The sequence below is a fragment of the Cyanistes caeruleus genome, chromosome 13 (assembly GCF_971803275.1).
Source record: "Cyanistes caeruleus chromosome 13, bCyaCae1.hap1.1, whole genome shotgun sequence".
In the NCBI taxonomy this organism is placed as follows: domain Eukaryota; kingdom Metazoa; phylum Chordata; class Aves; order Passeriformes; family Paridae; genus Cyanistes; species Cyanistes caeruleus.
Window position 1 is genome coordinate 19,332,103 of NC_141713.1, and position 27,982 is coordinate 19,360,084.

Below are 27,982 nucleotides of genomic sequence, written 5' to 3' on the forward strand. Positions count from 1 at the left end.
CCTTGCATCACTCTTTCCCCAGAGGCTTTGGTAATGCTAGGATTTTAGCCTGGGCAGGTCCAAAAGACAAAGCTTTGAGCTGCCACTTCTACCTGAGAACACAATTATTGCAATTAGAAATGCTTGGGGCCGGTACTGCTGTAAAATGAGTGTTTTCCCATCCCAGTGGACTGTTAGCCTCAGCTCAGCTCCCTTGAAGGATAGGTTCCCGAAAAATAGGTTGGTCCTGCTGTTGTGGGGACTCTGTAGTCCAGAGGAGGCAAACAGCCTGAGTTCTGAGAGTTGTTTTTAATACAAATGTTAAAAAATACAACCAGTTTTAAACTGTACGAGAAATTTCTGATGCTGTGGATGAAGGGGAGTGCAGGGGGCAGGGGAGACCTGCAGCATCTTCAGTCAAAGAGGGACTCTAAATATATTATATCTTCAGTCTTTTACATGTTCTCTGCCAAAGTGTTGTGTTTAATCAACTCAAGTCTGCTCACTTGTCCCGGCTTAAAGGATGGGGTTTAGGCTTATGTGGACTTTGCCGTGATTAGGTGCTCCTGGGCAGAAGGCTGCCCATGTCCGGCTGTGCCGCAGTCACGCCAGTGCTGAGCTGCCCCACTCCCAAGTGGGATGGGAAGCGCAGTTGAGGCCTCTAGGAGAAATGAGAGGAGAGCTGGGAGGGAGGAGGCAGAACCTCTGCCTGCGCACTCAAGTGCTTGAATTTTGTTGCGTTGTGTAGCTCCAAGGGAAGACTGGCAATGAAGAGAAGCTATGAAGGGAACATCTGCATAGAAGGCAGGTGAGCTTTGGGTGGTCCATGTGGGGGATGACATGGAAATAGAAATGTGCCTTGCCTGTTAGGACTCTCAAATAGGAACATAAAGATAGTTTGACCCAGTAGAAGCTTTCTTGTTACCTCCATATTCATCTCATGGTTGTCTTGGTGTCTCTGCTTGATGGGCAAGTTGGGGTGGGTGATTCCCAAACCTGGCACCGCTTTCTTCCCTTGCAGACACAGGAATCGAGTGACCATGTCGAAGCACCACGATGCAGGGACCGCTTTCATCCAGACCCAGCAGCTGCACGCTGCCATGGCAGACACCTTCCTGGAGCACATGTGCCGCCTGGACATCGACTCGGAGCCAACCATCGCCAGAAACACTGGCATCATCTGCACCATTGGTAGGCCATTCCTAGATAGGAGAGAATTGCAGCTTGGAGCCCACACCTTGGTGAAACTTGTTAGGGAAGTTGTGAGAGGGATCTGGCTTTCATCCCTTGCCAGAGCTGAACTTGTGTGGTGAAGAATCATGGCTTTCCCATATTTGCCTAACTTGTGTTATTGCTGGGAGCGAATCCAGCATCCAGCGAAATGAGAATCGCTTGGGTTCTGCTGCACTCCGTGGGCAAGTTAAAACAATATTTGCTGCTGCAACGCTGAGCAATGCTGTATCCATTTACCTTTTCCACATGAATCAGTCTGGTCTGTGTGGGTTACCTCATTATTTTTCCAAAGTTAATGTTCAAACTGTTTCTTCCTCCTAGGCCCGGCCTCCCGCTCTGTGGACAAACTGAAGGAAATGATTAAATCTGGAATGAACGTTGCCCGCCTCAACTTCTCTCACGGCACCCATGAGGTAAGGCTGGGGCCTGAGCTGCTACAGCCCATGTGTGTCTGCTGATCCTGTCCCTCAGGGAGAAGGGAAATCCTGCTTCATCCAGACCATCCTTGGTGTGGGAAGGTCAAATAGCTGCCTTTGGGGAAAGCATGCTGGTTGTACATACTGAGCCAATGATAACATTGAAGTGTATTTTCTGAGCAATTTTAAAAGCAATTAAATTCCTCACCCTGCCCTGTAGCAGGGAGACAGGTAACTGGTATTTGACACTGTGTGCCAACTGCTTGCCATGAAATCCTTCAGTTCTTCCTCACATTGTGCTATTCCCAGAGCTGTTGATTCCTGGTGAGCAGCAGAAGCTGAGAAGACCTGTCCCTGTTTTGTACCTTTGCAGGAGGTCACACTATCAGTTAATCTCACTTCTTGTTCCATTGCTGGGGATTTCGCAAGCAGGCGATCAATGAATAACCCTGATCAAAATGCATCTCTTATTAGTGATTTGATGTAATTACTGTGCCCAGTGGGAAGAATGGGTTGCTGGGTTTTCTGGCTAAGCAGCTGCTCTGGGTGCGTTCCTGGCACTCTGGAAGATCCCACCATGGGGCCTGGGACGTGGTGTGGTGAGCTTAGAAGAATAAGGTCAAAAGAAATCAACACTCCATGACAGTCAAGCCCTATTGCTATAAATAGCTGAGATCCTCAGTGATACTGGAGGAGCTGAGGATCCCATTCTGCTGAGGTTTTTTTTTTTTTGTTTTTTTTTTTCCTGACCTTGGCCGCTTTCCAACTTTTAAAATGTCACTCAGTAGCAGCTGTAGGTGGCTTTACACAGTGACCCATGAGCCTCATGCTGTGTAACAGCTTGGCCTTTCACCCTGGTGGCCTTTAATGGGCACAGGGCCGTGTCAGGATCAAAAGGGCTGATACTTAACTGTGGGCAGCCATCAGACCTTGACTAACTGCACTGGGATAGTGTCATGCCTTGCAGTTGGGAAATCAGCTTGGAGGAAGAATAGTGTGGAGTAAGTGCATCCCAGGAGTTGAATCTGTGTGGCTGGGTGGCTCTTGGGCCAGGTGGCATGTCAGGGAGTTGGTGGCCAGGTTGAAGCTGGTCTTCAGACCAGTTGCTGTGGTCTGTGAGCTTGGCTGAGGTTTTCCTGCTTTGTGTGACATCTAATTGTACATTTCATACCAACAAAGCTGACTGCAGGCACTGGTGTGGCTGTCACCTGCAGAGTGTGACCATCAGCCATAGCCAGTGCTAAATTTGTGTCCCCTCCTGGCTCCTTCAAAACATCCCAGTTTCCAGTGAAGCCCTGAAGAGTTTCCATCTGTCACAGGTGTTTCAGTTCTTGTGTCCACCCCAAAGCATTTACCAGAGCTTGAGCTTTAACAGAGGTGCTTTGGCACCTGCCTGGCTCTGTTTTACATAGAATAAAAACGGCTTTTACCTCTGTCTGCATTCCTGTTCTGCATGTGTAACTCCTCAGAAAGTCAGACTCCCTAGGAGCCAGTTAACCCTGGATATCAAGCTAAAATGGAAAAACCCCAGGAGGCTGGGTTCAGATGGGTGTCGTGGCACTGTCAGGGCTCGTTTTCTGTGCTGCATCCACCCCAGCTGCAGTGCCTGGAAGGGTCAGGGCCATCTCATTCCCATCTTGCACACTCAGTCAATAAACTGACTCATTTTTCTGCTATAAAGAGTTACCAGCTGTTAAGTATTTCTGGCTAAAGGGCACACATGTGAACTTCAGTATGGCTTTTTCCAGCCTCACCTTCCTGGTGCTGGCTTATCATCCCTGATATACTGAAGTCAGTGTGGAGGGCTCGTGTTGGGGTGGGTGACTGGCATGAGGGAATCGGGTGTTCCAGATGAGTCAGGTCAAACTTCGTCAGTCCATGTGGCACAGAGAGGAAAGGCTATGTCTTACCTACTAAAGTCTGTCAAGTGTTACACAACTCTTACTAGCTGTATGTAGTTAAGGTTATCTCTTAATGTTGTTTAAACAAGCAAAGTAAACTGCTGGCCATCTGTAGCATATTTGAGGGAGCTGGGATGGGTTTTCTCACAAAATTATCTTAAAGCTGGCAGCATTTAGCAAAATGCTCTTGCAAACAAGGTTTGGAAGCCAGGCGTGTGGTGCTGGAGTATTGAACTCCTGTCTGTGATTGCTTTGACTCTGGAAATAAACTGTAAATATTTACACAGTTAACATTCTTTTAGCAAATCCTTTATCTGTGGGAATTTAGGCCAAAGAATGAAAAGCCTGTCCACCTGCAGGACTGATAGTGGCTCAGGCTGGAAGTGTGTGTGGGAGCTGGCAGTGTGGAGAGGCATCTTCCCATGCTCTGATGTGAGGAGGAGCACAGCTGTCGGTGGCACTGTGACATTCTTCTGCTATCAGGTGTCTTTCAGTGCACACAATTATCCAGCTGCTGCTGCTGTGAGTATTGTGGTGTGTTGAATAGGCAACATAGGAGAGCTTTTGGAAAAGTTACTCCTGTTGGCTGGTGAGCCATCTTCAAGTGGCAGATGTGTGTCCTCATGGAAAATGACTTCAGCTGGACCTTGGGACTGTATTCTTGAATTGTCCCTATGGAATTAGTGCTGTGGGCACACCAGATAACTTCCAGACTCCACCTTCATGGCAGGAAGTATCTTCATGCCACACTTCATGGCAGGTGTATCCTTGCACTCTGCTTTACTGGAAGCTTAATTTTGGGTTAAATTTTATAAATATATATATATACGATACATAAATAAAAATGGGTTTAATTTTGAAGGTAGACTGAAAGAGCAGAATTGTCTTTTTGGACAGCCTCTGGGTGCACAGGGGTCTTTTCTGTAAGCAGCAGAGATGAACCAGCTTTACATTTCCATCTTTTTTCTTTTCTTGGCAGTATCACGAGGGCACAATCAAGAATGTGCGAGAAGCCACAGAGAGCTTTGCCTCTGATCCCATCACCTACAGACCTGTGGCTATTGCACTGGACACAAAGGGACCTGAAATCCGAACTGGACTCATTAAGGGAGTAAGTTGCTTTTTTTCATCCCATGTTTTTCACCACATAGACTGGATACCCTGTTAAGCCTGTGGCCATTTCCAAGCCAAAAAACCACCATAGGAACAAGGTAACAAACCACCTCCCAAAAGTTCTGACAAGCTGCTGTGAGCTGGGAGGTGGTGGTGTGCTGGTTTTTACTGGTTTTGTTGTCACACAGAGTGGAACAGCAGAAGTGGAGCTGAAGAAGGGCGCACAGCTCAAAGTGACCCTGGATGATGCCTTCATGGAGAAATGTGATGAGAACACGCTCTGGTTGGACTATAAGAATCTCATCAAAGTTGTAGAAGTTGGCAGCAAAATCTATGTGGATGATGGTCTGATTTCTTTGCTGGTTAAGGAGAAAGGTGGGTAATAGCCATTTCAGCTCTGCCTGTTTGGGTTTTACTTAGAACATACTTGTGCTTTTTCCTCCAGTAACTGTTTCTTAGCTTGCAGTTGTGTGTTGAAGAAAGGAGAACATAGTTTTTGATGGTAGTGAGACTTTGAGCTAAATTTCTCTATCTCAAGTGTAGGAACTTTCCAAAAACTAACTTCAGCTGGGTTTCACTGGGTTGGCATCTAAACCTCATCTTCAAAGGGAAATGTGCGGTAGGGCCATACCACTGTTCATGATCAGCCAGGCTAATTCATGCTCTTAATGCAGGATTGTTTTACAGCACAGACCCTGGGCTTTGTAGCTAGAGACAGAACTAGTTTTAACTGGTAATGTAGAGGCAAGGTTATTTCCATGATACTCCCTTTATAGTGCTGCCTAAATTGCTCTAGCCTCAAGTCTCTAATCTGTGAGCATGTAGGGAGTGGGAAGTGAGGCTTTTGGGGTGCTCAGTTTGATATTGCAGGGTTCTGTGTGCAAAACTGCAGCCTGCTAGCTTTTCTTGGGGGAGGCAATCCCAACCTCCTGCAGGGAACAGCTGATATCTTATCCAGGAACAGCCTAGAAGTTGTTTTAGACCAATCTATCGTGTTCCCAAGGGTAAACTGCAAGCTCGTGTGGTACAGAAATGCTCTGAAGGGCTGGGATGTGCTTTTTATCGCGTGTGCCACTGTTGGCACTGCAGTTCCCAGGCAGGGAGGTGGTGTGGGAGCTGGTAGCAGGAGCTGTCCCATAGACACTGACCATGGGAACGTATTTTTCAGGGAAGGACTATGTTATGACAGAGATTGAGAACGGCGGCATGCTTGGCAGCAAGAAGGGCGTGAACCTGCCTGGTGCTGCCGTCGACCTGCCCGCTGTCTCTGAAAAGGATATTCAGGACCTAAAATTCGGTGTGGAGCAGAACGTGGATATGGTGTTTGCTTCCTTCATCCGCAAGGCTTCTGATGTCCACGCTGTCAGGAAGGTGCTGGGGGAAAAGGGAAAGAACATCAAGATCATCAGCAAGATTGAGAACCATGAGGGTGTGCGCAGGTGAGATTTGTGCAGGGGATGCTTTGAGTTTGTCACACTGAAATACAGCAACTCACACTCCCTTGCTGTAGCTTCAGACAGCTTTGTGTAGCACTGAATATGTGCTGTGCCTTGCTCCTGTTTTTTTTCCTCTTTCCTTGGCATTGCAGGAACCCAAACAGCCATGCAAAGCATGTGTGCTCCTTTCAGAGGACAGACAGATGGGAAGGTGCTTTGCAGAACAAATGGGATAACACAGCTCTTCTCTTGCTGTCAGGTTTGATGAGATCATGGAGGCCAGCGATGGCATTATGGTGGCCCGTGGTGACCTGGGAATCGAGATCCCGGCTGAAAAAGTCTTCCTCGCCCAGAAGATGATGATTGGGCGCTGCAACAGGGCTGGCAAACCTATCATCTGTGCCACTCAGGTACTGGAAGTGCCACCTTAGGCTCCTCACTGCCAGAGTCTGGCCGGGAGGGAATGCTGGGGGCATTGCCATGGGTTGATGGCATTGGTTAAAGAGTGAGATGCAGAAAGGTTTTGCTCATAGCTGAAGAGCTCATATTTAGGCATTTCTGTGTTTGGGATCTTTTTCAGTTGGATTACAGGACCACTTGCCAAAGGTTCTACACCTCAAAAGGTTGTGTAGTAATGAGCCTTTGGGGCTGCCCTTGGGAAGTTGTGGGAAGAATGGCACATGCTTTTCCTTGGCATCTTGTGGCAGCACATCCCTGCCTGACAGGGAAGGCTTGCTGGGGTTCCCAGATCTCTTAGAAAGTGTACCCACACTGCAACTTAAGAAGGAACTGAGTAAAGGATCCATCTCGTTTTTCTGGGAGTGGTAGGGATCACATGCACAGTCCTCGAGCACTGGGAGGACTGGTTTCCTGGCTGTCCTTGCTCTACACACAGGCTGTGGAAGGTGAAGACTGTCTTTAGACAGCAGTCATTAAACAAGTTTCTGGATTTCTGCTGGCATATGCTCCTTTTTCCTGCATTGCTACAGAAATGCAGCTGGAACACAGCCTCAGGCAGTGTCCCATGGTGTTAAATAAGTGGTGAGCTCCAGCTGAGGGGAAGCTGAGCACCTGAGGAAGACAGGAGAACTGGCCAGACTTGGGGTGTGGAAAGGGATTAGAAGTAATAACCTGATGGAAAGCTGTTCTGTTTTCCACTCTTTTAAATGGAGATGCTTAGAAGGCCGGTGGAGTTAACTGTTCTGATTTTACTACCCTATACATACTGTCTAAAGCATTTGAAGTCTTGTATTGGGGGAAGGTGACTTCATTGGTGCAGACCCTGCTCTTTATGACTTGTAGATGATAAAATCCCCAAATTTGAGAATGTATTTGAAATGGGTATAAAATGGAATGTTTTCCTTACTGGTGGAGGTTTTGAATCAAAGCTGGTTTAGGGACCAGCCCCCTTCTCTGTTCCATACCCATGGAGAACTCCTGGAGTCTTTAGGTTGCATCCCACTTTCTGCCCAAGCCACAAGGAGTATTGAAGTTCAGCTGCTTCTTCTGGCAGTGTGTTGATCCCTGTGGGTTTGTTCTCTCCCAGATGCTGGAAAGCATGATCAAGAAGCCTCGCCCAACACGTGCCGAGGGCAGCGACGTCGCCAATGCTGTCCTGGACGGAGCGGACTGCATCATGCTCTCCGGGGAAACAGCCAAGGGAGACTATCCCCTCGAGGCTGTGCGCATGCAGCACGCTGTGAGTACTGCCCTGCCCTGCCTTGCCCTGCTGGGGACAGGACCACCTTGCTCTAGGCCACCTGAGCTGGCCACTCAAAGGCCTAAATGGACCTGGCTGCCTAAAGTAGCCATTTCTTTACTCACACTCTGCTGTGTGTGATTTTTTTTTGAACAAACGTGGTCCTGAGGGCCTGGCATCTCTCACTTTGTGTGCTCCAGACTTGCCAAGCAGAGCTGGAAGCTGCTCTGCAATGCTGAGCTGTAAAACTTCCCATTTCTTTTTGCCATTACTTCAACAGAAATGTCATCCAATGTCCTGCAATTGCAGCGACATTGCAATTGCAATGTCGTCTGAGTGCAGTGGCATATTAAATGCCTTAAACTTCTGCAGGGTCAAGGAGCTGCTTTAAGCAGTTTATCTATAAATAATGAAAGGTTTTGGCTGAGTCCTGCGTGGGAGGGGGTGGGGAGGCTCCTGAGGGTGATTTACAGTACTGTTGCATTCAGCACCTGCTGTGTGCGGGGGGTTGGGGGGTTTGTTGCATGAGTACTGACAGCACCATATTTTTACATGCCTGAACTGCCAGAAACCTCTGCTCTGCTTCAAGTTCGTGTTTCAGCTGATAAAAGCCTGATGTCAAGTACCTGGGAGCGTTGCTGCTCCCCAGTTACCAGCGCTGTGAATCACAGCAGTGGTAACTCACAAGTTCTAACTCTCACCAGTTTTATTTGTAGTTCAGGTTCTATAGGTTATTTAACTCAGCCAGTGTTGGTTTGCAGTGTGTTACCTAAACATCTTTTACCTCCATATGGAGTGGTGTTTTTTGCACGAGGCAAATGCAAAATACAACTTACGATCACTGGGCAGTGGTGCTTCTTTACAGGCCAAACGCTAACAGCATCTTAAAGCTTCTCCCTCCTTTTCCAACCCCTAAATCACAAGAATCAACTGGCTACCAAGACTTGGGACCTTGCTGCAGCAAACCTTACACCTGGGTTTCTATCCTGGCATTAATTCTTTGGTCTGAGCAGCTTGTGTTGTACCTGTAGCCTGATTTGAGGATCTGTTGCATGTGCTTCCCTCTTCCTGCAGACCTGGGCAATGGTGTTCATTCCACCAGGGCCCCTGGAGAAGCACTGAAGATTTTAACACTGCAGAAATTGAAATACAGATTGACTAAATGTAAGATGTTCCAGGCAGCAAGGTGCCGACTCTTATGGTAGGAGCAAATGCCAGTACAGTGAGGATCTTTCCTTGGAACTGATTCACTTGTTGTTAGTCAAACCCAGAAACAATGTCCTGAGTAACCATGGTCTGGGGATCTGCAGCATGGCTGGAGCAGGTGGATGTTACCATCTGAAGTGGGCAGTAGGAAGCTTCCAAATAGTGGGCAGGCTGATTGCTGAAGGTGGGAGTGGGAATCCTTGCCGTTCCACTCCAGGATCCACTCTTCAAAGCCCACCCTGGCCATGCTATGCTGCCTGATGGGACCAAGGTTTAAACAGCCTCTCCATTTTCCTTTCTTCCACCTCCCTGGTATCTCTACCCATGCACCAACTGGAAACCCTCTACAACTATTCCTGCCTGGGCAGATCCAACTGTGGGGTGAAGTTAAGGATTGCTGTGCCCCTGTGCAGCCGCTGTCAAAGCAGACTCCTGTATTCCCGTGTTCCATTACACCTGGGGAGTGCAGGCTTCTCTCTAAAATCAGGTTTGCTCTCTGTGTTACATGGAGCTGCTGCCTTTGTACCAGGAGCTGAAAATAAAGTGCCAGGCTTCCAGCTCCTGCATTTGGAGTAAGTGTTGTGATGCAAATACTCCCCTTTTATCTAAATCCAGCAGTAACAAAATGCTTTAGGACAAGTTGGCACTGGCCTGCTGTTCCGGCCTGCTGCCTGTGTCCTGTTATTTTTAGACCTAAGATACTTAACTACTTTGGCTTAAACTGATAACTGTGGAAGGGATAATTCCCAGCATCACATAAAACAATTCATTAACACTAGAGTAGCAAAATTCTGATTTCTCTAACTCCAGAGCTTTCACTATAATGGCACATCAGTCTCTAATTTCACATGAACTTGTCATGCTTTGTGTAGCGGCTGCTCACTTTGTGGAATAACTGAGTAAAGTTGTCCTTGAGAAGATCATGAACCTTTGCATGTTTTTCTAGTCTCTGCAAGCCTTCTTTATCGGGTTGTCAGGCCTTCTGAGATGATTAAACGTGATGATTCAGTTTACTACACTGATAGTAATCCTGGGATGAACAGGTTGCTGAAGCTGTTGCAAACGTTCAGCCAGAACACAAAGCCTTTAGTTGCCTCTGTCTGTCTCATCTGTCCATATCTGGCACTTTACAAACACCCCCAACATCTGCACTGTGACAACCCGATAAAGAAGACTTGTTCCTGTTTATTTCCCTATTACCAAAAGGAAGTTAGTATCCCACTTGAATGTTAAGCTTTATTGGCTCTCAGGTTGAAATAAATCTTTATAGGCTCTCAAAGTGAATCTTTATTTGCTCTCAAGGTAAGCCAAATCTTCACTGACTCTAAAGTTAAACTAAATGTACCAAGGAGAGAACAGTCTCCTGCCTTCAGGGGTAACATTCAAAGTGCGTTGCTTGCATGTTGGCTTCGTGAAAACTGTTCCAGCAGCACTCTGGTGTTGGGAGCCTGGGAGAGATTTCCTCTTACAGAATTGCAAGCAAGACCATGGGCAGGCAGGTAGGTGGCATAAGAGTCTCTCAAGGAAGTCATAAGCAGCCATGACAAAGCATGGTCTGGCTCTGGGCTGGCTTGTTCAGGTCCTTGAAAAGTAATTTATATTTGCCTGCTCCACTGGAACTCCCAAATGCAACAAAAATGCCGTGTTTGGAATGCCTGCCCAGTGACTGGGGCCTGCCAGGATGGTTTTGCCTACCACGATATGGTGAATCTTAGCAAAATCAAAACCTGAGAGCCAGAAAGCTTCACAGCTTCATCTTAATACCCCCTTGCATGCATTACTATTGACAATTAAGCAAGTTAATGTGTCTCATATTCCTCTGGTATATCTTTCCTTCTTTTCTTTCCTCTGTTCTTCTCCTTCCCTCCCACTCGGGCCTGCAGATCGCCCGTGAGGCTGAGGCCGCAATGTTTCATCGTCAGCTGTTCGAAGAAATTTTACGCCTCAATGTTAACAACAGGGACCCTGCCGATGCCATGGCGGCGGGCGCGGTGGAGGCCTCTTTTAAGTGCTTAGCTGCAGCCCTGCTAGTCCTGACCGAGTCTGGCAGGTAGGGCTCAGAGAGGGGGCCTGGGCCGGCCCTTTCCGTGGCAAAACACACTGCACTCTAACACTGCAGTCCCTGGCCAGCTGCTCGCTGCCCGTGCCAACCTCGTGTAAGCACTGCCGTGTGAGCTAACCCTGTGCCAGGGAGGTACCCCAGCAGGCCAGGAGCAGAGCGAGAGTGCCTGGCAGTTGGCATGAGTGTCACCTGAGTGTGGGCTTGACAGGGCGAGGTGCCACCGTGCCAAAAGGAGCCCTCGGGAATGGAGCGGTTCCTCTGCAGGGATAAGCTTAGTCTGAGCTCGCTGGTTAATGGCAGTGTCCAAGGCTGGCAGCTGGGATGTGGCAGCTTGTGCTGGAGCACCTCGCCCTGCCCCGTGCCTGAGTGCCTGCCGTGAGTGTTGTCTCCGAACGCGTGTTGCTCTTGTAGATTGCCCGGGAGGCCGAAGCCGCCATCTTTCACAGGCAGTTGTTTGAGGAACTGCGTCGTCTGACCCCCCTCAACTGCGACCCCACTGAGGCCGCTGCAGTTGGCGCTGTGGAAGCGTCCTTCAAGTGCTGCAGCGGGGCCATTATTGTCCTCACCAAGTCTGGAAGGTAGGAGGGGACACTGCCCCCAGGTCAAGCCTGCTGTGTCACAGGGTGGGGGAAGGAGGATCCCAAAAATGTGGCTTTGAGAGACCAGTGGAGTCAGGTTCTGGCGGTGCCTGCAGTGCTGGTTCCTCAGGAGATGGACACACACATCCCTGCGCTCCGAGTCCTCGGCCTGCCTCTGCCAGCGTGGCACCAGCTCAGAGCCCAGCCTCCCCTCACTGCTGCAAGTGGCAGTGGCGCCAGCTGGAAGAGCCAAGGGAAAATAAGTGTTGCAGCTTCAATTCAAACTTCTTGGCAACAAATCATCAATGTAACAGTGAGGCAGAAGTTCAGTGAATGCAGAATCTATTTCATTTTTTTAAATCAAGGCTTTGGCCTTTTGTAGCGGCATCCAAGTTATTGGTCCCTTGCTGGACTTTACAGTCGTCAGCCCTGCTTGCCTGAGCCCAAGGGGCGAAGAGGGACTGCGCAGCTTGGGATTGGTAGGCAGGGAAATGGAAAGTGTTGGAAATGTCCTCTTCCAGGATTCCTTGTGCCTGCCTACAGGTAATCTCTCTGCACAGACAGGCATCTGGCAGGCACCAGGTGAGCTCAGTGGCTGCCGGTGAAATGTGCTGGAACAATGTAGTTTGGGATTTCTGTCCAGCAACGGTGACAGCTGCCAAGCAGAGACTTGTTCTTCCAATTGCGGAATGGGAGCTGGAGCCTCATGGATCAGCTCTTCCATCTAGAGGAACTGGGCTGCCTGCTCCCAAAGCACGTCCGACCATAAGTCTCAGACTGCTTTCTGGAAGGAAATCAGGATTTCTCACATTGGATTCACACCAAAACAGTAGTGCAGCAGCAGAGGTGTGCTTGTGTATTCTGGGCACCACCTACCCGAAGATGTGGACCACCGGTGAAACCTTCACCAAAATGTACAGCTTCAAATGATTGGGAGCAGAAAATGACTTTCTGCAGAGATCAGGAGGGAACTGTAAGCTATGAGTTCTGGATACCCTTGTGCTTCTAATGTTTCTTTGTCATATGTTCCAACCTTACACTTGACCTTTTTAAAGATATTTGAACTCTGATATTTGAATATTTTTAGCTGTGGATTTGGTTAACTCTTGTGAGTACCTGAATCTCCCGGATCTCTAGGGAGGCAGCTTGGACAGCGTGGGAAGGATTGTCTGAGAGCTGGCACGTGTGGTTGGGTGTTTGGAGCAGTCTGCTGGCCCCTGCTTTAAGCAGCAAATTTTGCTTCTGAGTGTTGCTGAGCTTGGCTCCACTAAACAAGGCTGCAAAAGCAAGTGGAGACACCAGCATGTCTGTTGGGAAGATGAAGCTGCAGATGCCACAGCCTTGCAGTTTGAGTCTGTTTGCAGATGCTCTCCCTCAGCAGTGCTCAGAGAAAAGAAAGCTGTAGTTTACTCCCCACCCAGGCTGTGCTGCTGCTGCTATTTTAAGGCATTTTAAAGACTTTGTGCCCAACTTCCCAGTATAAAGTTTGGCCTCTGTTGCATTTGCTTCCCATGGGGTGCAGGAGCAGAGCTCTGTGGAGGAACTGGCCTGCTTGCTGGCTTCAGTAGGTGTCTGGGAGGCAGATGGCTTCCTCCTTGGCATGCTTTGGGCAGCACTGCTGGCACTGGCTCTTTCCACCCTGAAAACCGGGAGCTCCTCAAAACAGGGAACTTTCAGGGACCCCTGTTGAGATGCCAAGGCCTGCTTGCAGAGGCCAGAATAAATGGCACCTCGCCACCCTAACATAGCAACAGAGACAAGTAAAGGCTTGTTCAGGGACCAAAACACCCTGATGGCACTTGCTAAGCTGGGAGGTGAGGAGATTGTCACCACCAGTGCGGATAGCCAGTTGGTCTGCCCAGTTGCCTATCTGGGAGCCCAGAGCATCAAGCTGGTTGGTGAGTGGCTCTTGCGGAGACTGGTCACGTCCCCCCAGGGGTTTTGTGGAGTCCTCGTGGCTGACAGACCTTGGGGCTGCTGTGCTCCCACAGGCCGTTCCAGGTGTCCCCTCTGAGGCTGTGCTGGCTGTGTTGAGCCCCACGGTGGCTGTTTCTCCTGCAGGTCGGCACACCTGGTGTCGCGGTACCGCCCGCGGGCCCCCATCATCGCCATCACCCGCAATGAGCAGACGGCGCGCCAGGCCCACCTGTACCGCGGCATCTTCCCCGTGCTCTGCAAAGACCCTGCCCAGGACGCCTGGGCCGAGGACGTGGACCTGCGCGTCAACCTGGGCATGAATGTCGGTGAGTGGCAGCGCTCCCCGTCCCCTGGCACATGACTCTGGTGGCACGTGGTGGCCCTGAGCACCTAGGTCGTACTTTGGAGTCACCTGATAGGGACTTGTGATGGGAAGAGAAGAACTGGCTGCCTGTGTGGTAACTGGATCCGGACAGGAAACGGGCGGTGGTTGCTTGAGTGAAACCACTTCCGATTGGGAAATGGGGTGGTGGGTTTGGCGCAGCTGCCTTTAAGGAGTTTCCAACAGGCTTTATGGTGGTGAGTGATGGAGCTGGGACACTCATCATTCCTGAGGAACAAGGAAGGCCTGGAGTGGGGTTGACTGTCTTGCATCCCCTCCAAATCCTGTGCTGTGGAATTTTGAGCTCTGTCGCAGAGAAAGGTGTCAGATGGGTGGGCAGCAGGGAGGTGGGGTTTTGATACCCTCCTGGTGCCACGACTACCATGACACCGGCAGCCTCGGTGACTTGGGGAGCAGGTGATAAGCACTGCTGCCCCATGGCAAGGAGACAGGGTGCGAGACTGGGCTCTGATGCCTCCCTCTTCTCTCCTAGGCAAAGCTCGAGGGTTCTTCAAGACCGGTGACCTGGTGATCGTGCTGACGGGCTGGCGCCCTGGCTCTGGCTACACCAACACCATGCGTGTGGTGCCCGTACCCTGAGCGCCCACTGGGCCTTCCTTCCCCTGCCCCCCTCCCCTCCCACCGCCCCCTCCCCTCCCACTGCTCAGTCTCCCCTTGCAGTAGACCAGCCATCGCTTGCGCTGTTCTCCTTGTCCCTAGAGTGGATGTAGGTTGCTAAACACCACCCAGTGCAGCAGCAGCAGGGGCAAGAGACCTTAAATCACTAAAAAAAAATATACTTGAAGTGTTTAGTTTTTTAAAAAAAACCTCTTCCTGTAGTTAAAGTCCTGCCTTGATATGTGTTGGAGTCAGCGTAGGAGGTTCCTGCGTGCTGCTGGGACTCCTCTTTCCTGGTGACTGTCCTCGGGGTGTGAAATGTCCCTTTCCCTGGCCCTGGTGTGGGGTTTTGGGGAAGGGGAGAGGCAATGTGTGGTCAGCAGTTCTTCTGGACCCCTCCTTGCTCGAGGCAAGCTGCTACTCCCCCCTCCTGTACCCACCTCCCCAGACCCAATCCAAGGCAGATGCAGCCTTTCTCAGCTGGTTGTTTTGGGGATGGGGGCAGGGGAAGGGTGTTGGCTCCATGCACAGAGCTTCCCGTGCTCCCCTCACAGCGTTGTCTCCTGTGTTAGTCGTGTCCCCCCACCACCCCAGAGCCCCCCTCACCCAGCACTCCGATGGGCCCTGGGGTGGGAGAGCACAACTGTCCATCAATAAAGAGAAGCTGAAGCACCTGCCGGGCTGAGCTGCTCCTTGAGGGGTGGCAAGTGGTCTGCAGGGGTAGGGGGGAGATGTGGTGGAAAAGGGCTGCGGGAGCTGGGGAGGGTTGCAAGGGTGGGGGAAGCGCTTAGGGTTCGGGGTGGAGTCTGCAGGGCTTGGGATGTCTGGGATCTGCAGGGGGATCATTAGGGGGGTCTGGTGTGGAGGTCTGCAGGCTCCGGGGGGAACTGCTGCGGTTTGAAGGGGGCTCAGTGCAGTAATTCGCTAGGGCTGGGGGTGCTTGCAGGGGGTGGAGGGGATCCACAGGGGTTTGGGGTTCAAGGGAGGGATCGGCCGGGCTGCAGGCATCTGTTGGAGTGGGGTGGGGGCCAAAGGAGGAGACAGTAGGGTTGGGGGCTCTACAGGCGTTTTTCGGGGGGGCTCTGTGGGAGCTGGTATTTCCGTGCTTGGGGAGAGAGCAGGGACGGGACCTGGCTGACACCCGGGCCGGTTTCCCCGGGAGCACAAGGCTCACTCCCCGCGTGTCCTGAGACCTGCCCGGAGCGGAGGAATGCCGGAACCCGCCCGCCGCGCGGCCCCTTTAAGAGCCGGAACCCGTCAGGCTCCGGCCCTCACAGTGGTGGGCGGGGCCTGTGGGGGCGGGAGGTGGTGCTCGGTGTGGCGGGAGCGGGGCTGGACGGTGGGCGGCTAATGGGCGGGCGGAAGGGGGCGGGGCTTGGCAGAGTGCGACCAATGGGCTAGCGAAAGGGGGCGGGGCTTGGCAGCACGCGGCCAATGGGCGGGAGAGGGGGGCGGGGCTAGGGAGCGTGCGGCCAATGGGCGGGCGCCGTTGCGGCGCGAGGAGGCCGGTGCGCGCGGGGCCGCGCGCAGGTAGCGGGGGGGCCCGGGGGGCTCCGGGACTCGGGGGGGACCCGGGACTGAGGGGGGCTGGGACCGGGAAGGGGTTCGGGGCCGCAGGGTGCCGGGGGCGCGTCTCTCCCGCCGCCGCCGCGGAGCCGGTGCTGCCCCTCGGCCTGTCCCGGCCGCCGGCGCCGCGCCGGGGGGAGCGCGGAAACACCGAAACCCATCTCGTCCATTCCCTGAAGGGACGGACCGGACCGGACCGAACCCGACCAGGCCGGGCCGGGGGGGAGTCCCGCCGCTGCCTGCCGGGGATCCGCCGGCTTCGCCTGAGGGGCTCCGAGGGCGGGCGGGGATGATGGGATCTGCGCCGGGGCTGCCCCGGGCTCGGCTCTCTGTGGCCGAGACCCACAGCGGCACCGTGCCCCGCACGGCCCCGGGGCTCACCGCCCTCCGCGCTCCCTCCGTGCCCCGGGGCGCTCGGAGCCGCTCCCGGTGGGACCCAGCGCCCCGGGCGCCGCGGACATCCCGGGACCGGGGTCTCGGCTCTGTCCCGGCCGTGACCCCCAGGTTCCCGGGGCGGGGAGCGCCGGGGACACCGCGGGAGGGACACGCGGGGCTCCCTCCGGCCTTGACGTCGCGCCTCGTTCTCTCCCGCCAGCGCCGCTCGGCTCCGGCCGTTCCCTTCCAGCATCCCGGGGTGGCTCCGCTCCAGCTCCGACACGCGGGACTGAAATGACCTTGGACGCCGGGACCAAGGGCAGCTCGCCGAATCCCGCCCGGGCTCGCTCGGGCCGCGGCCGCCCGCCCGCCGGTGCCTCCCTCCGCCTCTGAACCTCCTGGGCTTTGCTGAGAGGCGGGATCCCTGCCCGGCTCGCTCCGGCCCTGGGGAAGGGATCCAGCGGAAATCGCTCGCCGACGGAGGGGCTCGCGCCGGACCTTTTCCAGGCTGGATCCCAGCGCTGTGTAAGGGAAGGGAGACGCCGATCCCGTGGGAGGGAGAAGCACCGGGTTTCGCCTGGCAAAACCTGGGGGTTCGGGGAGCCGGTGTGGGCGGGGAGGGGGCATCAGGAATGGACGAAGGGGGCACCAGATCGCTGGTTTTTGCTTTGCTGGGAACTTCTACACCCGCCCTCTCTGTCTCCTCTCAGGAGCTCTGAACTCCAACTGTTTTCGATCCACTTGTGTTTTGGGACACTTGGGATGGTGAGTTTACCTCAGCAGCAGCTTCCTGCTGAACAAATCCTTTGAGGAGGGTGATAGTATGAACTGCTAGAAACTTTTCCTCACTGTGCTGGCACTGGAAGCACTTCTTGGAAGAGAAACCTCCCTGTGCCTGGAGCCCAGCCTTATCCTGTGCTCCCAAACTCTGGATGTGTATGGCTGATGCATCTAGGAGCCAGGATGGAGCAAGAGCTGGACAGAGGAGACAAAGTAGCTCCTGCAGTGTCCCTGCTGGGACTGAAGATGCTCCTCACAGGTCCCAGACTCTCCCTGGAGCATCCCATTGCCAGTGCTGTGTCCAGGATCATTTTACCCAGGAGTTGTCCCTGATGGTGGCCATGAGAGGGAGAAAAAACAAGGATGCAGTACTTTTGAGTGCTTTCCAGCCTGTGTTTTTTCTCATTTTAGGGGATTTCTGTGTGTTTGGTGACCTCAGAGGGGTTGTGATGCCTTTGCCTCTCCCCAGTCCCTGTGTGGTGCCCCTCGGTGTCAGCGTTGGTTAGGGATAAATCCGCTCACCCGGATTAAGCCGTGCAGGCGCTTGGGGATTTAAGGGATGACGTGAGGGAAGCCAGAGAGTGCTGAGCTCTGACAAGGAGGCTCCAGATCAGGTCAGAGCCCCTTTTCCAGCGTGGGAGAAGGGCAGATGAAGGCTTTGGTGCCTCCATGACAGGAGTTTCAGCTTCAGAACATCGTGGCATCCCCTGGCAGAGGATGCCCTGAGGAGTCAGGCAGGGAAAACACCTTTTGTGCCATGCCAAGGGATGTTCTTTTGGTGCTTCTTGTCAGTAAGGTCTCCTTTCCTTTCCTGACACATCCTTTGACCTGAGCTCCTAAAAACCCACAACCTTGGCGTGTCCATCCCATCCCTGCAGCGCTCGGACTCCTGGGCTGTGCAGGCAGCTCTTTGCCAACAGTGGCTGTGGGGATCCAGGAACTATTTCCCAGCCTGTTTCAAATCACATGACACCAGAGACTTCTGCTTGGTTCTCCTGTGCCCCCACTGTGTTTCCTGTGGTGGGAGCATTCCCTGTGCCTCCAGCTGGGAGTCAGCTGGGCTCCATTGCACCCGGACAGTGTTTTGGTCAGGGCTCTGGGGCTGTGAGGATGTGGGAGCTCATGTGCCTTCAGCTCTCAGCCCATTTGGGCTGAGATCCAGCTGGGATCCAGCTGCTGGGATCCAGCACCCCTATCCTGCCTCTTACCGAGTAAGGGGAGATTATTTCCATGGGTTTTCCTTCAGACGAGCCCCCCGGAGCAGGAGCAGGATGTGTCTGGGGAAGTACAAGTGGTGAAGGAGCCGCTCTCAGAGTGTGGGAAGTTTGGCTGTCTCCTCGGCCTGGGCTCTGCTGCAGTGCCATGGCAGCATCCCCGCGGGCACCGGGATGCGCTCCAGCTCTGCGCTCATCCTGTCCTGCCTGCGCCCCACCTGCTCTGCCATCACCCCCTGCCTAGTCAGCTGAATATTCCCTGGAATAATTTCCTCTCCATGGGTCTCTGGCTGTTTGCTGGCTCTGCCGTGCCACCAGTCCCCTGGGATCGTGCTCAGCTTGGCTGCCAGTGCTGCGGCAATCTCCACCGAGGGTGGAACTGTCACCTTTGTGGCCTGCCAGGTGATAACCTGCCCGCGGCGCTGGGCCCGTGTTTACTTAGCCTGCCGTGGCTGATAAGCACCTCTGATAACATTCCCTATGGTAAATAACCAGCTCTAACCTGCCTGGTGGTGGCTCTGCCCTGGGAAGATTGGTTTTGCCGACCAAGAGGAGCAGACCCTGGCTGAAATCCATCCCCCCAGGGAGTTTCGTAGAGCTGTGGTTTTTCCAATCCCTACCTCCAGCCCTCAAGGAGGAGAGTCTGCTTTGGAGAGTGTTATCCCAGGGAGCCACAGCAATTTGGCCGCTCTGTCGTGAGTGCTGGGGAGTCCCTGGCAGAAAAACGGCTTTTTTTTTTTTTCTCTCCACGTGACTTGAGAAATAGCAGGAATATTCTTGCTGTCCTTGAGCAGCAGATTCTGAGGTCTCTGTGCAGGCTGGGATTGAAGGGAACAGATTTACAGCTCCAGACCCTCTTTTCCCCTTTCCCTAGGGGGCTAATGGGTGTCTTCTTGCAGTGCCACGCCGATGCATGAGAAGGCAGCTCCCCTGAAGAGCCCCGAGCCCAGGCACAATCGTGAGAAGCTGGAGGTGTCCCACAAGCAGAAGAGTTTGGATTCCCTCGATGGCAGGTGAGGAGCAGCATCCCGGGGTCTGTCTGCGGTTGAGTGTTCTCTCTTTTCCCTCCTGCTGTGGCATTCCTGCTGCCTTCGAGCCCTGAATACTGCCTGCTAACTGGGGCAGGGCACAGCGGGGGCCCAACTTCGTTTTCTCCCTGAAATATTGTGGGTTTAAAAGAGGGAGGTGAAAGGGGTTAGGGGAAGGGGATGGTTTTCCCACTGCTGAGGTTGTTTGTAGGATATTGCTCCCTCCATGGTTTGTCCTTTCATCTGTCCATGGGATGGACGTGGATGGTTGTCCCTGTGCACAGCCAAACCTGAGTCTACCTTCCTGCTCAGGCACATTCCCAAATTCCTCCCTCTGTTTTCCCTCAGCTTTGCCCCAGCCAAAGCTTCACATTTCCAGCTCCCAAGCTGTCGCAAGCTGCTGCCAGGTCAGCGCTGGGCTCCTTCCCCCGGGGCTGGGGTGTGAGTGAGGTACCTTGGTCCTGGTGCCTTCAGTGGCTCTCATCAGAGATCAGCCCTCAGCAATGCCCAATGCCACGATAAATCATGGAGACACCCAAAATGTGGCATCCTGGGGTCTCTCTTCAGTCCTTTACATTTTTCCATGTCTCATATTGCAGTACACGTGTTTTAAGGAGTGGGTGAGAGACCTGTAACTCTTTGCTTACCTGGTGATTATTGTTTTTCCTTGCAGCCTCCGCCTGAATGAAACCCTCAAGGATGAGGACATCAAGAAATGCCACCGGGAAGTGGTAAGCCTTTGGCTTTGGCGATGACCAGGCTGGTGTGTTGTAACCTGTTGCCCCAGGAGGAGCCCACCTGGGGTCTCAGGTGTGGGCTGAAGGGGCTGGAGGCAGCCTCTGCTGTGGGGTGGGGCCTCCTGCACTTAATTTCAGGAGACCTGGTGATGTTTTTGTCTGGCCCGTGTTCTGCCTTGCAAACGCTCCCAGGATTTTCCATCTAGAGCAAAGGAGAAAGTGGAAATGTTGACTGAGAGCAGTTAAATTCCTGTCCATTTGAACCTTTTTGGTTGTTCAAATCACACCCAAACTAGATGTTTTTAGTCCACCTACAGATTAGAGGTGCTCTGGAAGAGGAAGGAGTGACAGGAGGTGGCATTTTGCCTCTCCCCGCAAAGAAAATGGAGGAGAAAACCATTTCTTTTGATTTCCTCAGAGACATCTGGGCGGGTGACAGGCCCAGCAGTGCATGTGTGCTGGGACCAGGGGGTGTTTCTTGGTGCTAATGCCCTCTGTGTTCTCCTGGAACGCTCCCAGCGGCACCCCCACCGTCCTGACGTCCCTCTGGGAGGTGTCTGAGCCAGCTCCAGGTGCTGCTGAGTCTTGATCCTCTTAGGGCCCAGCTCATCTGGTGACAAGGTGCGCAGAGCAAAGGTGACCTTGTACCTGTGGGCAGGAGGGCTCTGCCTGCGCGGCTGCCACTCACCAGCCTTGCTGTGCCAGCCTTCTCTGCATCCTGGCAGAGCAGCTCCTCCCTTGGAATTTGGGGGGCAGCCGAATCCCTGGGGAGCATCCCGGGGACAGGGGGCACAAAGCTGCCTTACGGGCCCAGCTGGGTGGATTCATGGAAGGCGTTCGGAGCTTTACCTTCGCCACGGGAGCGCTGCGGGGCCGACCTGCCGAGCCTCCTGCCGCGGCTGCCGGCAGGCTTTGAAGCGGCGCTGGGAATATAAATAGCTGGATGGCGCGGCACGATGGGCGCAAAGCAAGTGTTGTCACTGTGTCCCGGATAAGGGAAGAGGAGGAGGAGGAGGAGAGAAACCTCTGGGCAAAATAAACTGCCTGCGGATGAGCCCGGCAGAAAAGCGGCTCCTCGCCGAGGTTCAGCAGCCTCTGTAGATATTAAGGGAAATGTTCATCTGGGAGGATGGCACAGCCTTCGCCGGGTGCTGGATCATCCAACCTTCCTCTAATCCGTCGGGGCTCCCATTCCCAGCCCGGTGGGACCCCCCTGCGCCGGTCCCGGGTGCGGGCAGAGGGGAGGTTTTCTTGCAGAGAGGGGTTTTTGGGTCTCTTTATCGGCAAGGTCACCAGATAACTTTGCTCTGCTTTGCTTTCAGGCTGCTAGCAAGTACAACTCCCAGTACCACAAGCTGTTCAAGGACATCCCGACGGAGGAGAGCGTGCTGAAAGGTGCGTGGCAGGGTGAGGGATGGGCACGGAGGTGGCAGGATCTGGCACAGGGATTGCTACGGCTCTCTGCCTTGCAGTTTGCTCCTGCGCGCTCCAGAGAGACATCCTCATCCAGGGAAGGCTTTACATCTCCCCCAACTGGCTCTGCTTCTACGCAAACCTTTTTGGGAAGGACATTAAGGTAATGTGGGCACCAGCTCACCCTGGTCCCTCAGGGCTCCTACCCAGAGCTTATCCCTTCCTGCCCCCAAATACCACCAAAATCCCCAAAGGAAGCCTCCAATGGGAAGGGGAGCACGGCTGTGCCTCCCTCCCCTGATGCCACAGTCATCAGCCTGGGGAAACCAAGTACTGGTTTGGTTTAAAATTCCCTGATGCAAAACCTCCTTCGAGCTGCAGTGGCGCTTGAAGGGAGATCAAAGGTTTTAGGGGGGTGAGATTTGGATCTCTCTCGGCTTTTCTTCTTGATTTACAGTCTGATGTTTCCCCATTAGTCTTGTGGCTGACGGGGATCTTGGGGAGAGATGACTTCCTTTAAAACTGGGCTGAAGGACTGAATTATTTATGTGATGCTTTAAACAAATACCTGAAGGAAGCTCAAGGTTTCAGCAAAGTTACCCTGCCAAAAATAACATCCTGCCTTATTTTTCACCCCCCCTGGGCTTGCACGGGGGGCTCTCCTGGTGGGTCTTAGGGAGGCTGGCTGGATGGTGCTTGTGCTGTGTCCATCCCTGTGTTCCTGCCCTGCAGGTTGTGATCCCAGTGGTGTCTGTACAGCTGATAAAGAAGCACAAGACTGCTCGGCTGCTGCCCAACGGCCTAGCCATCACCACCACTGCCAGCAGAAAGGTAACACCAGCACCCAGCAGATGCCCAGGTCCAAACTGGACGTGGTTTGAGAGCAGTGAACGAAGCAATTCCCGTCCCTGGTTAGGAAGTGAGCGCTGCTCTCTGTGCTGGCTGCCAGCCAGGGCAAACACCACAGCTTTGCTTTTGTTCCTGAATTTCACTTTGTTCTTGGATGAAGCAAAGCCCAAGTGAAACTCGGCCAAGCCTGACAAATCCCTGCCAGGCTCACCTTTAAACTCCTTAAGCACAAGCAGGGAAAGGGTTTGGGCTGGCGTTCAGCCAGAGCTGGCGGAAAACTCGGATGTGGGGCTGCATTTCCAGCTTTTAAATCCCGTTGGATGTTGTTGGCTGCGGTGAGCTGATGTAGTGTGTCCAAGTCCTCGCCTGCCCAGGTGCTGCTGCCAGCACTGTGTGTTGCCTGTCCCTGCCAGGGATGGGGTTGTCCCTGCAGGATTTTGAGAGGCAGTTTTTTGGGAGGTGGGCTTTAGGAGGGAGTGGCACAGGATTTGGGCATTCGAAGCCATGTGTGGCTGCCCTGCATCACGCAGGGGCTCTGTGTCAGGCATGGTGAGTGTGGCCCTGTGTCCCTTCCATCTCTGGGGATGTTTTCTGTAGGTCCTGGCCCCATTTGCTGCTGTGTCCCTCTGGGTTGAGCATGGGAAAGCTGCAGTAACAGCAACTGAGCAAGACTGGCCCCAAAAAAATCTGGTCCAGGTTTTAGCAGGCTGCAAAAATAACAGCAGGGAAGCTCCGCAGGGAAATGCCTGTGGGGGAGACGTGGCTCCTGAAAATGGGGAGATTCAAGGGCATGACGTCTCTGCATGTCCCTGCCTGTGGAGAACTGGACTTGGGATGGGGGAATCTCTCCCAACAGCTCGTCTTTTTCTCTTGCAGTACATCTTTGTATCCCTCATCTCTCGTGACAGCGTCTATGACGTCCTGAGGAGAGTCTGCACCCACCTGCAGGTACCCCCGCTCTGCGTCCCGTGGCCCTGGGGCTCTTCACCTGCCCTTTGGGCTGAGCACAAGCTCTTCACCATTGCCTCCAAGGCCTTGGACTGCTCCCAAAGTCCTCTCCAATTCCCAGCATCCTCACTCCACAGCAAGGGATGGGAAGAGGGGCAGGAACCATGCCTTGGGCATGTCCTGTCCCCGTGGGCTTTTCTGGGTCATGGATGAGGCAGAGCCCTGAGTTTCTGCTCTCTCTCAGGGTGTGGGTATGAATTATTTATAATCTGGTGGTAATACTAGTTCTGCCGCTCTGCATATTGATGCATTTTGCCCAGATCTAAAGTTTTAAGGGGAGGAAAAATGGTACAAAGTTAAAAAAGACTTTAAATTAAGTGGGGGAAGACATCCATCAGCCCTTGAGCTGGACAGGATGACTGTGGCGACCTCTTCTCCCTGACTTCGAAGCACGTGGGAAGCTGTGCAGGAGCCCTGCCCTTCCCAGCAGGGTGTGTGCCAGCTGTGCCAGGGCAGTGATTTGGGTGATTCAGCCCTGTTGCCAAACTGGGGGATTTATTCTTTGAAATGTGCTAGGCTCTGCCCAGATGTACCCTTCTTTTTTTTACCCCCCGATGTTTTATCCTGTCCATGGAAGCCCTTGGCTCAACCATGGCCCCACCGGGTTTTTGGTGAGGGGAAGCAGTGATGCAGTGCCCTTTCCTCATGCCCCAAATCCCCATGGTTATAAATTCTAGCAGCTGCTTTCCACAGTCTCAGCAGAAAAGCCCAAGTTCCATTCTGTGGCTGGGGCTGGAGCAGGGAGAGGTGGCACTGTAATGCCCAATCCTTTTCCCCCATCTAGGTTTCCAGTAAGAAGAGCTTGAGTCTGAAGGAGCTGTCGGAGGAGCCGGATTCCGTGTCACTGGTGAGGGTCAGGGCACCTCTGGGAGAGGAGAGACGCCCCTGACCTCATGCTGTGGGTGGAGAGGGCCCACCTGGTCCCCTTGCTGGGTTTGACACCGTCTGGTGGCTGCTCAGAGTCGGGAGAGCGTCAGTTCTCCTGTCGGTGCCATCAGAGGTTGTGCGAGGCCACGCCTGTTGCTATCACAGCTTGTCCTCTGGGACCCTCATCCCCAGACTTGGCAGGAGCAGATGGGTCAAGAGGATCCAGCTGAGTACAGCCAGTGACTGTTTATAGACAGAAAAACTTCAGAGTGATGTGGAAAATGCCTCCACTCTGCTCCCCGACAGCTGATGCTGTTCAGAGCTGGGAATGTGGTTGAGTTATCTCTGTGGGATGGGTAGAATGGTGGGAGAGGGCTGAACCATGGCATGATCCAGGGAGCACAGAGGGGGCCACAGCCCCCCTCACCATGGCTGCTGGTCCTGAGCCTCGGGCTGGGTGCAGGAGGTGACAGTTGGGGTGCACCGGAGGGTGACAAGTGTCACCCATGGTCTGGTGACATCCCAGGGGTTAAAGATTCTTTTCAGGGGCTGAATTGGGAGTGACCCAGGCAGACCTTGCAGCATCTCCTGGTGCTTTGGTGGGATGCAGCCCTTTGGCAGCTCCAGCCCTGGGAACTCTCCATTGGGGGAGCCCCTCTCTGTGCCAGCTGCCACCCCACTTGATTTGTTGTCTTTTTGGGGCACTTTTTTTCCTATTTGGGGCATGCTGCAGAATTCCAGGTGACCGCCCTGAGCTTCAAGGGGTGGAGGAGGCAGCAGCTGGTATTTGGGGCAGGTGTGGGGTGCGTGGGCAGGTCTTTCCATGGTAGTAGGAACCTGCATTCCTGTGGAGCCATCATGGAAAACCAACTCTCCCTCAGGATGATGTTTTGAATGTGCTGATGCTCCATGGAGATGCTGTGAAGTTTGAGTTTGAATCTGGTCCCACCATATCCATGACACTGCTGGTTTCATTCATGGCTCACCAGGATTGTTCCTACAGGAGGTGATTGTCCCTGAGGGCAAGTGGAGGAAGGTGTCACCTACCTCACTGTCACTGTCACTGCCAGATGCCAACTACCAGTGCATCCACCGGACCTCTGTCAGCAGCCTAAGCGCCAAGGAGAGCTCCTTCACCTCTGAGGAGCCACTGGTTTCAGGTGAGGGACATGGTTTTGTGCCCTGCTCCACATGGTACCGGGTGATAACCTCCATAAAAGTGTGTTCATCCATCCTCTGCTCTCGTGCTGGGGAATTCTGCCTTGCAGATTAGGCTGGGAGTCAACGATGGAATCCTGGGGATGGGCTGGGGTCTCCTGCCTGCAGGGTCTGAGCCCATGAGGGAAGGAAATTTGATATTTTCTGATTGCTGGAGGAGCAGGAGCATCAGCCAAGTGTGGCTGTGATACTGACTCTGGGTTTGCTTTCAGAAAGTGCAATAAATACCGAGGAAGAGCTGGAGGTGGAGCAGAGCTGTGTGGCAGAGCTGAGACCCTCCGACTACCAGCTCCTGAAGATCTTCATCGTGCTGTAAGTGTGCTGAGGGCGCAGGGAAGCTGGGGGGACACCAGGAATGTTGGTCTCAGTCTCACCTGGATGTTTGGCTTGTTCCTCTGCTCCCAGCATCTGTCTCCTGGTCGTGTCCTCCTCATACCTGGCGTTCCGCATCTTCCGTCTGGAGCAGCAGCTCTGCTCTCTGAATCGGGATTACCTCTCCCGCGGGCACAGGAGGTGAGGGACCCTCAAGGACATTTTGGGACACACAGGTCGTGCCATGAGTGGAGGACTTGAGGGAATGTGGGTGAAAAGAGGAATGGCTCCGCTCTGTGATGTATCTGAGGAATGCTTTGTCCCTTATCTTGGGCTTTCCAGTCGGGCTGGCCAGTGACAGAACCCACAGTGCCATCTCCACACTGGAGGTGGTCCCATCAGCTGCTGGTGTGAACGACTGGGAAGCTCTGCTGTCCCTGAGACTCTGGAGCTTGGGAAGAGGTTTCCTCATTGGTTTGGTGCTGGTTCTCCTGTTGTAGGAAGCACCAAGATATCTCGTTGGAGCTGGGCTGTTCCTGGGGGCCATGGGCATCTTCTGCATGAGATGGACAGGAGGGGAATCTCCTTGGGCTGAGGACATCAGAAGGCACCGGGATGGGATACGGAGTCTCTGCAGTCACTCATCCCAACTTACCCCACTCCCTGCTTACAGGTGACCGTTCCCAGGCGCTGGCTGAGGATGGACACTGAGGTAGTGGCACCCTGCCCACGGATCCCGGTGCTGTGTCCTCCCAACCGTGGCTGTTACACGTGGTCCGGCTTTCTCTCGGCCGGTAAAATGGGACCAAGTATTTTCTCTCTTCCTTCGGGCACTCGCTCCTGGTGGGACTTTCCAGCCAGCTTCTGGCCACCAGTGCCAACTCCCCATCCCACTGGAAACCTGTTTTCTCCCTGGGACACTGCTGTGCTGTAGCACTGGACAATGGCTCGAGGCTGCCGAGCACTTGGATCTTCCCTTAGGACTTGCTGCTAAAATGGATGCTGGTTTTTATTTCAGGCTTGGTTTTTTCATGTTAAAAGATGACCTTGGGCTGACCAGGAACCCACAAAAATGTGGATGAGTTGCCACTGCTGCTCTGGGAGAAAGCCACCTATTTGTCCCTGTCTCAGCATCCCTGGGAATGTGCCTGGAGGAATGGCCCTGAAGACAGGGATCTGTGGGGATGGGGGGAAAGGGCCCACTAGCCCTGTGTGGTGTCATCTATCCCACACACAAGGGTGGGGGTACAAGGCAGGGCCCCCCAGCCCTTCTCTCCTGGAGCACCAGGCTCAGAGAGCAGGGGGATGTGTGTGTCCCTTGCAAAGCACTTTAAGGTCCTCCAGACCAGGTGTCCATGGTGGGTTCCACACCTGGCCCAGGTGTGCTCACCCCATGGAGGCGTTGGAAAGGAGCCCGTGGCTGGCACTGGGGAATGGCCTGGAGAACAGTGTCTGTGCCTGGTTCATGTTAACCTTCCACCGCATGGAGCTGAGTGCTGCAGGATTTGTCCTGCAGGATTTGTCCCACAGCCCCCCTGGAGCACACTGGGGCAGCAGGTGATTCCTGTGGCATTCCTTCGGGTTTTCTTTCCTGTTTTTTTGGAACTACAAGTGCTGACGGGGCCAAATCCCAGCGCCCTGGGGAAAAGCTCACTGCTCCCTCCGGGCTTGGAACAGCTTTTAAATGAAATGAAAATAAACCCAGGAGTTTCTAGCACATCACTATTTCTCACCAGCGTCCTCCACAGCAGTGTTAGGCTGTGAGCCCCAAAATCAGGCACCCCAAAATCTGTATTGTCCCAGTGTCCCTTCAGGATGTGCATGTCCTCTCACGGGGACAGGGATGCTCCCGACCGAGGGGCCAAGGTTATTGCACTAGATGGCAGCAGAGACTGCAGGATGTGACCTGCTGGTGGCAGGGCCACCCTGGGGACAGCGGTGCCGGGGGAAAGGAGCTGAGTTGCAGCCCCACCCTGCTGGGGTGGGCAGGGTGAGCCTTCCTCTTTCTCCTCCTCCTCCTCCCTGCACATCCATTAAATTCCATTCCTTTCCCTGGCCTGGCCCATGCAGCAAAA

General features: G+C 53.6%; 2 protein-coding genes across 12 annotated transcripts in view; both read left to right on the forward strand.

The window, feature by feature from the left end:
* Window positions 1–15,214, forward strand: part of PKM (pyruvate kinase M1/2) — a 19,904-nt gene extending 4,690 nt beyond the window's left edge. For 3 of the 6 annotated variants that reach the window (XM_086848492.1, XM_086848494.1, XM_086848490.1), the window contains exons 2-12: window positions 728–787; window positions 1,001–1,170; window positions 1,534–1,625; window positions 4,509–4,640; window positions 4,831–5,017; window positions 5,811–6,081; window positions 6,338–6,488; window positions 7,625–7,777; window positions 11,457–11,623; window positions 13,685–13,866; window positions 14,416–15,214. In XM_086848492.1, the coding sequence (XP_086704618.1) occupies window positions 747–787; window positions 1,001–1,170; window positions 1,534–1,625; window positions 4,509–4,640; window positions 4,831–5,017; window positions 5,811–6,081; window positions 6,338–6,488; window positions 7,625–7,777; window positions 11,457–11,623; window positions 13,685–13,866; window positions 14,416–14,522 (1,653 nt within the window). In that variant the 5' untranslated portion in view covers window positions 728–746 and the 3' untranslated portion in view covers window positions 14,523–15,214. Of the gene's footprint in view, window positions 1–727; window positions 788–1,000; window positions 1,171–1,533; window positions 1,626–4,508; window positions 4,641–4,830; window positions 5,018–5,810; window positions 6,082–6,337; window positions 6,489–7,624; window positions 7,778–10,866; window positions 11,034–11,456; window positions 11,624–13,684; window positions 13,867–14,415 lie in introns of all 6 variants that reach the window. The other 3 variants (XM_086848493.1, XM_086848495.1, XM_086848496.1) reach the window with 3 other exon arrangements.
* Window positions 15,215–15,952: 738 nt separating this feature from the next.
* GRAMD2A (GRAM domain containing 2A) lies at window positions 15,953–27,629 on the forward strand. Of its 6 annotated transcripts, XM_086848528.1 has the most exons (14): window positions 16,014–16,070; window positions 16,702–17,006; window positions 17,192–17,246; window positions 19,375–19,488; window positions 20,177–20,234; window positions 21,563–21,635; window positions 21,713–21,816; window positions 22,386–22,484; window positions 23,379–23,450; window positions 24,295–24,357; window positions 25,381–25,537; window positions 25,808–25,907; window positions 26,001–26,108; window positions 26,581–27,629. In XM_086848528.1, exons 4-14 carry the CDS (start codon window positions 19,385–19,387, stop codon window positions 26,582–26,584), a joined length of 942 nt encoding a protein of 313 aa, XP_086704654.1. In that variant the 5' UTR covers window positions 16,014–16,070; window positions 16,702–17,006; window positions 17,192–17,246; window positions 19,375–19,384; the 3' UTR covers window positions 26,585–27,629. The 6 variants fall into 6 exon arrangements, with proteins under 6 accessions (XP_086704652.1, XP_086704651.1, XP_086704655.1 ...); XM_086848526.1 differs by lacking the exon at window positions 17,192–17,246 and having other exon boundaries at window positions 15,953–16,070; XM_086848525.1 differs by lacking the exon at window positions 17,192–17,246 and having other exon boundaries at window positions 15,988–16,070; window positions 26,408–27,629.
* The last annotated feature ends 353 nt before the right edge of the window (window positions 27,630–27,982 follow it).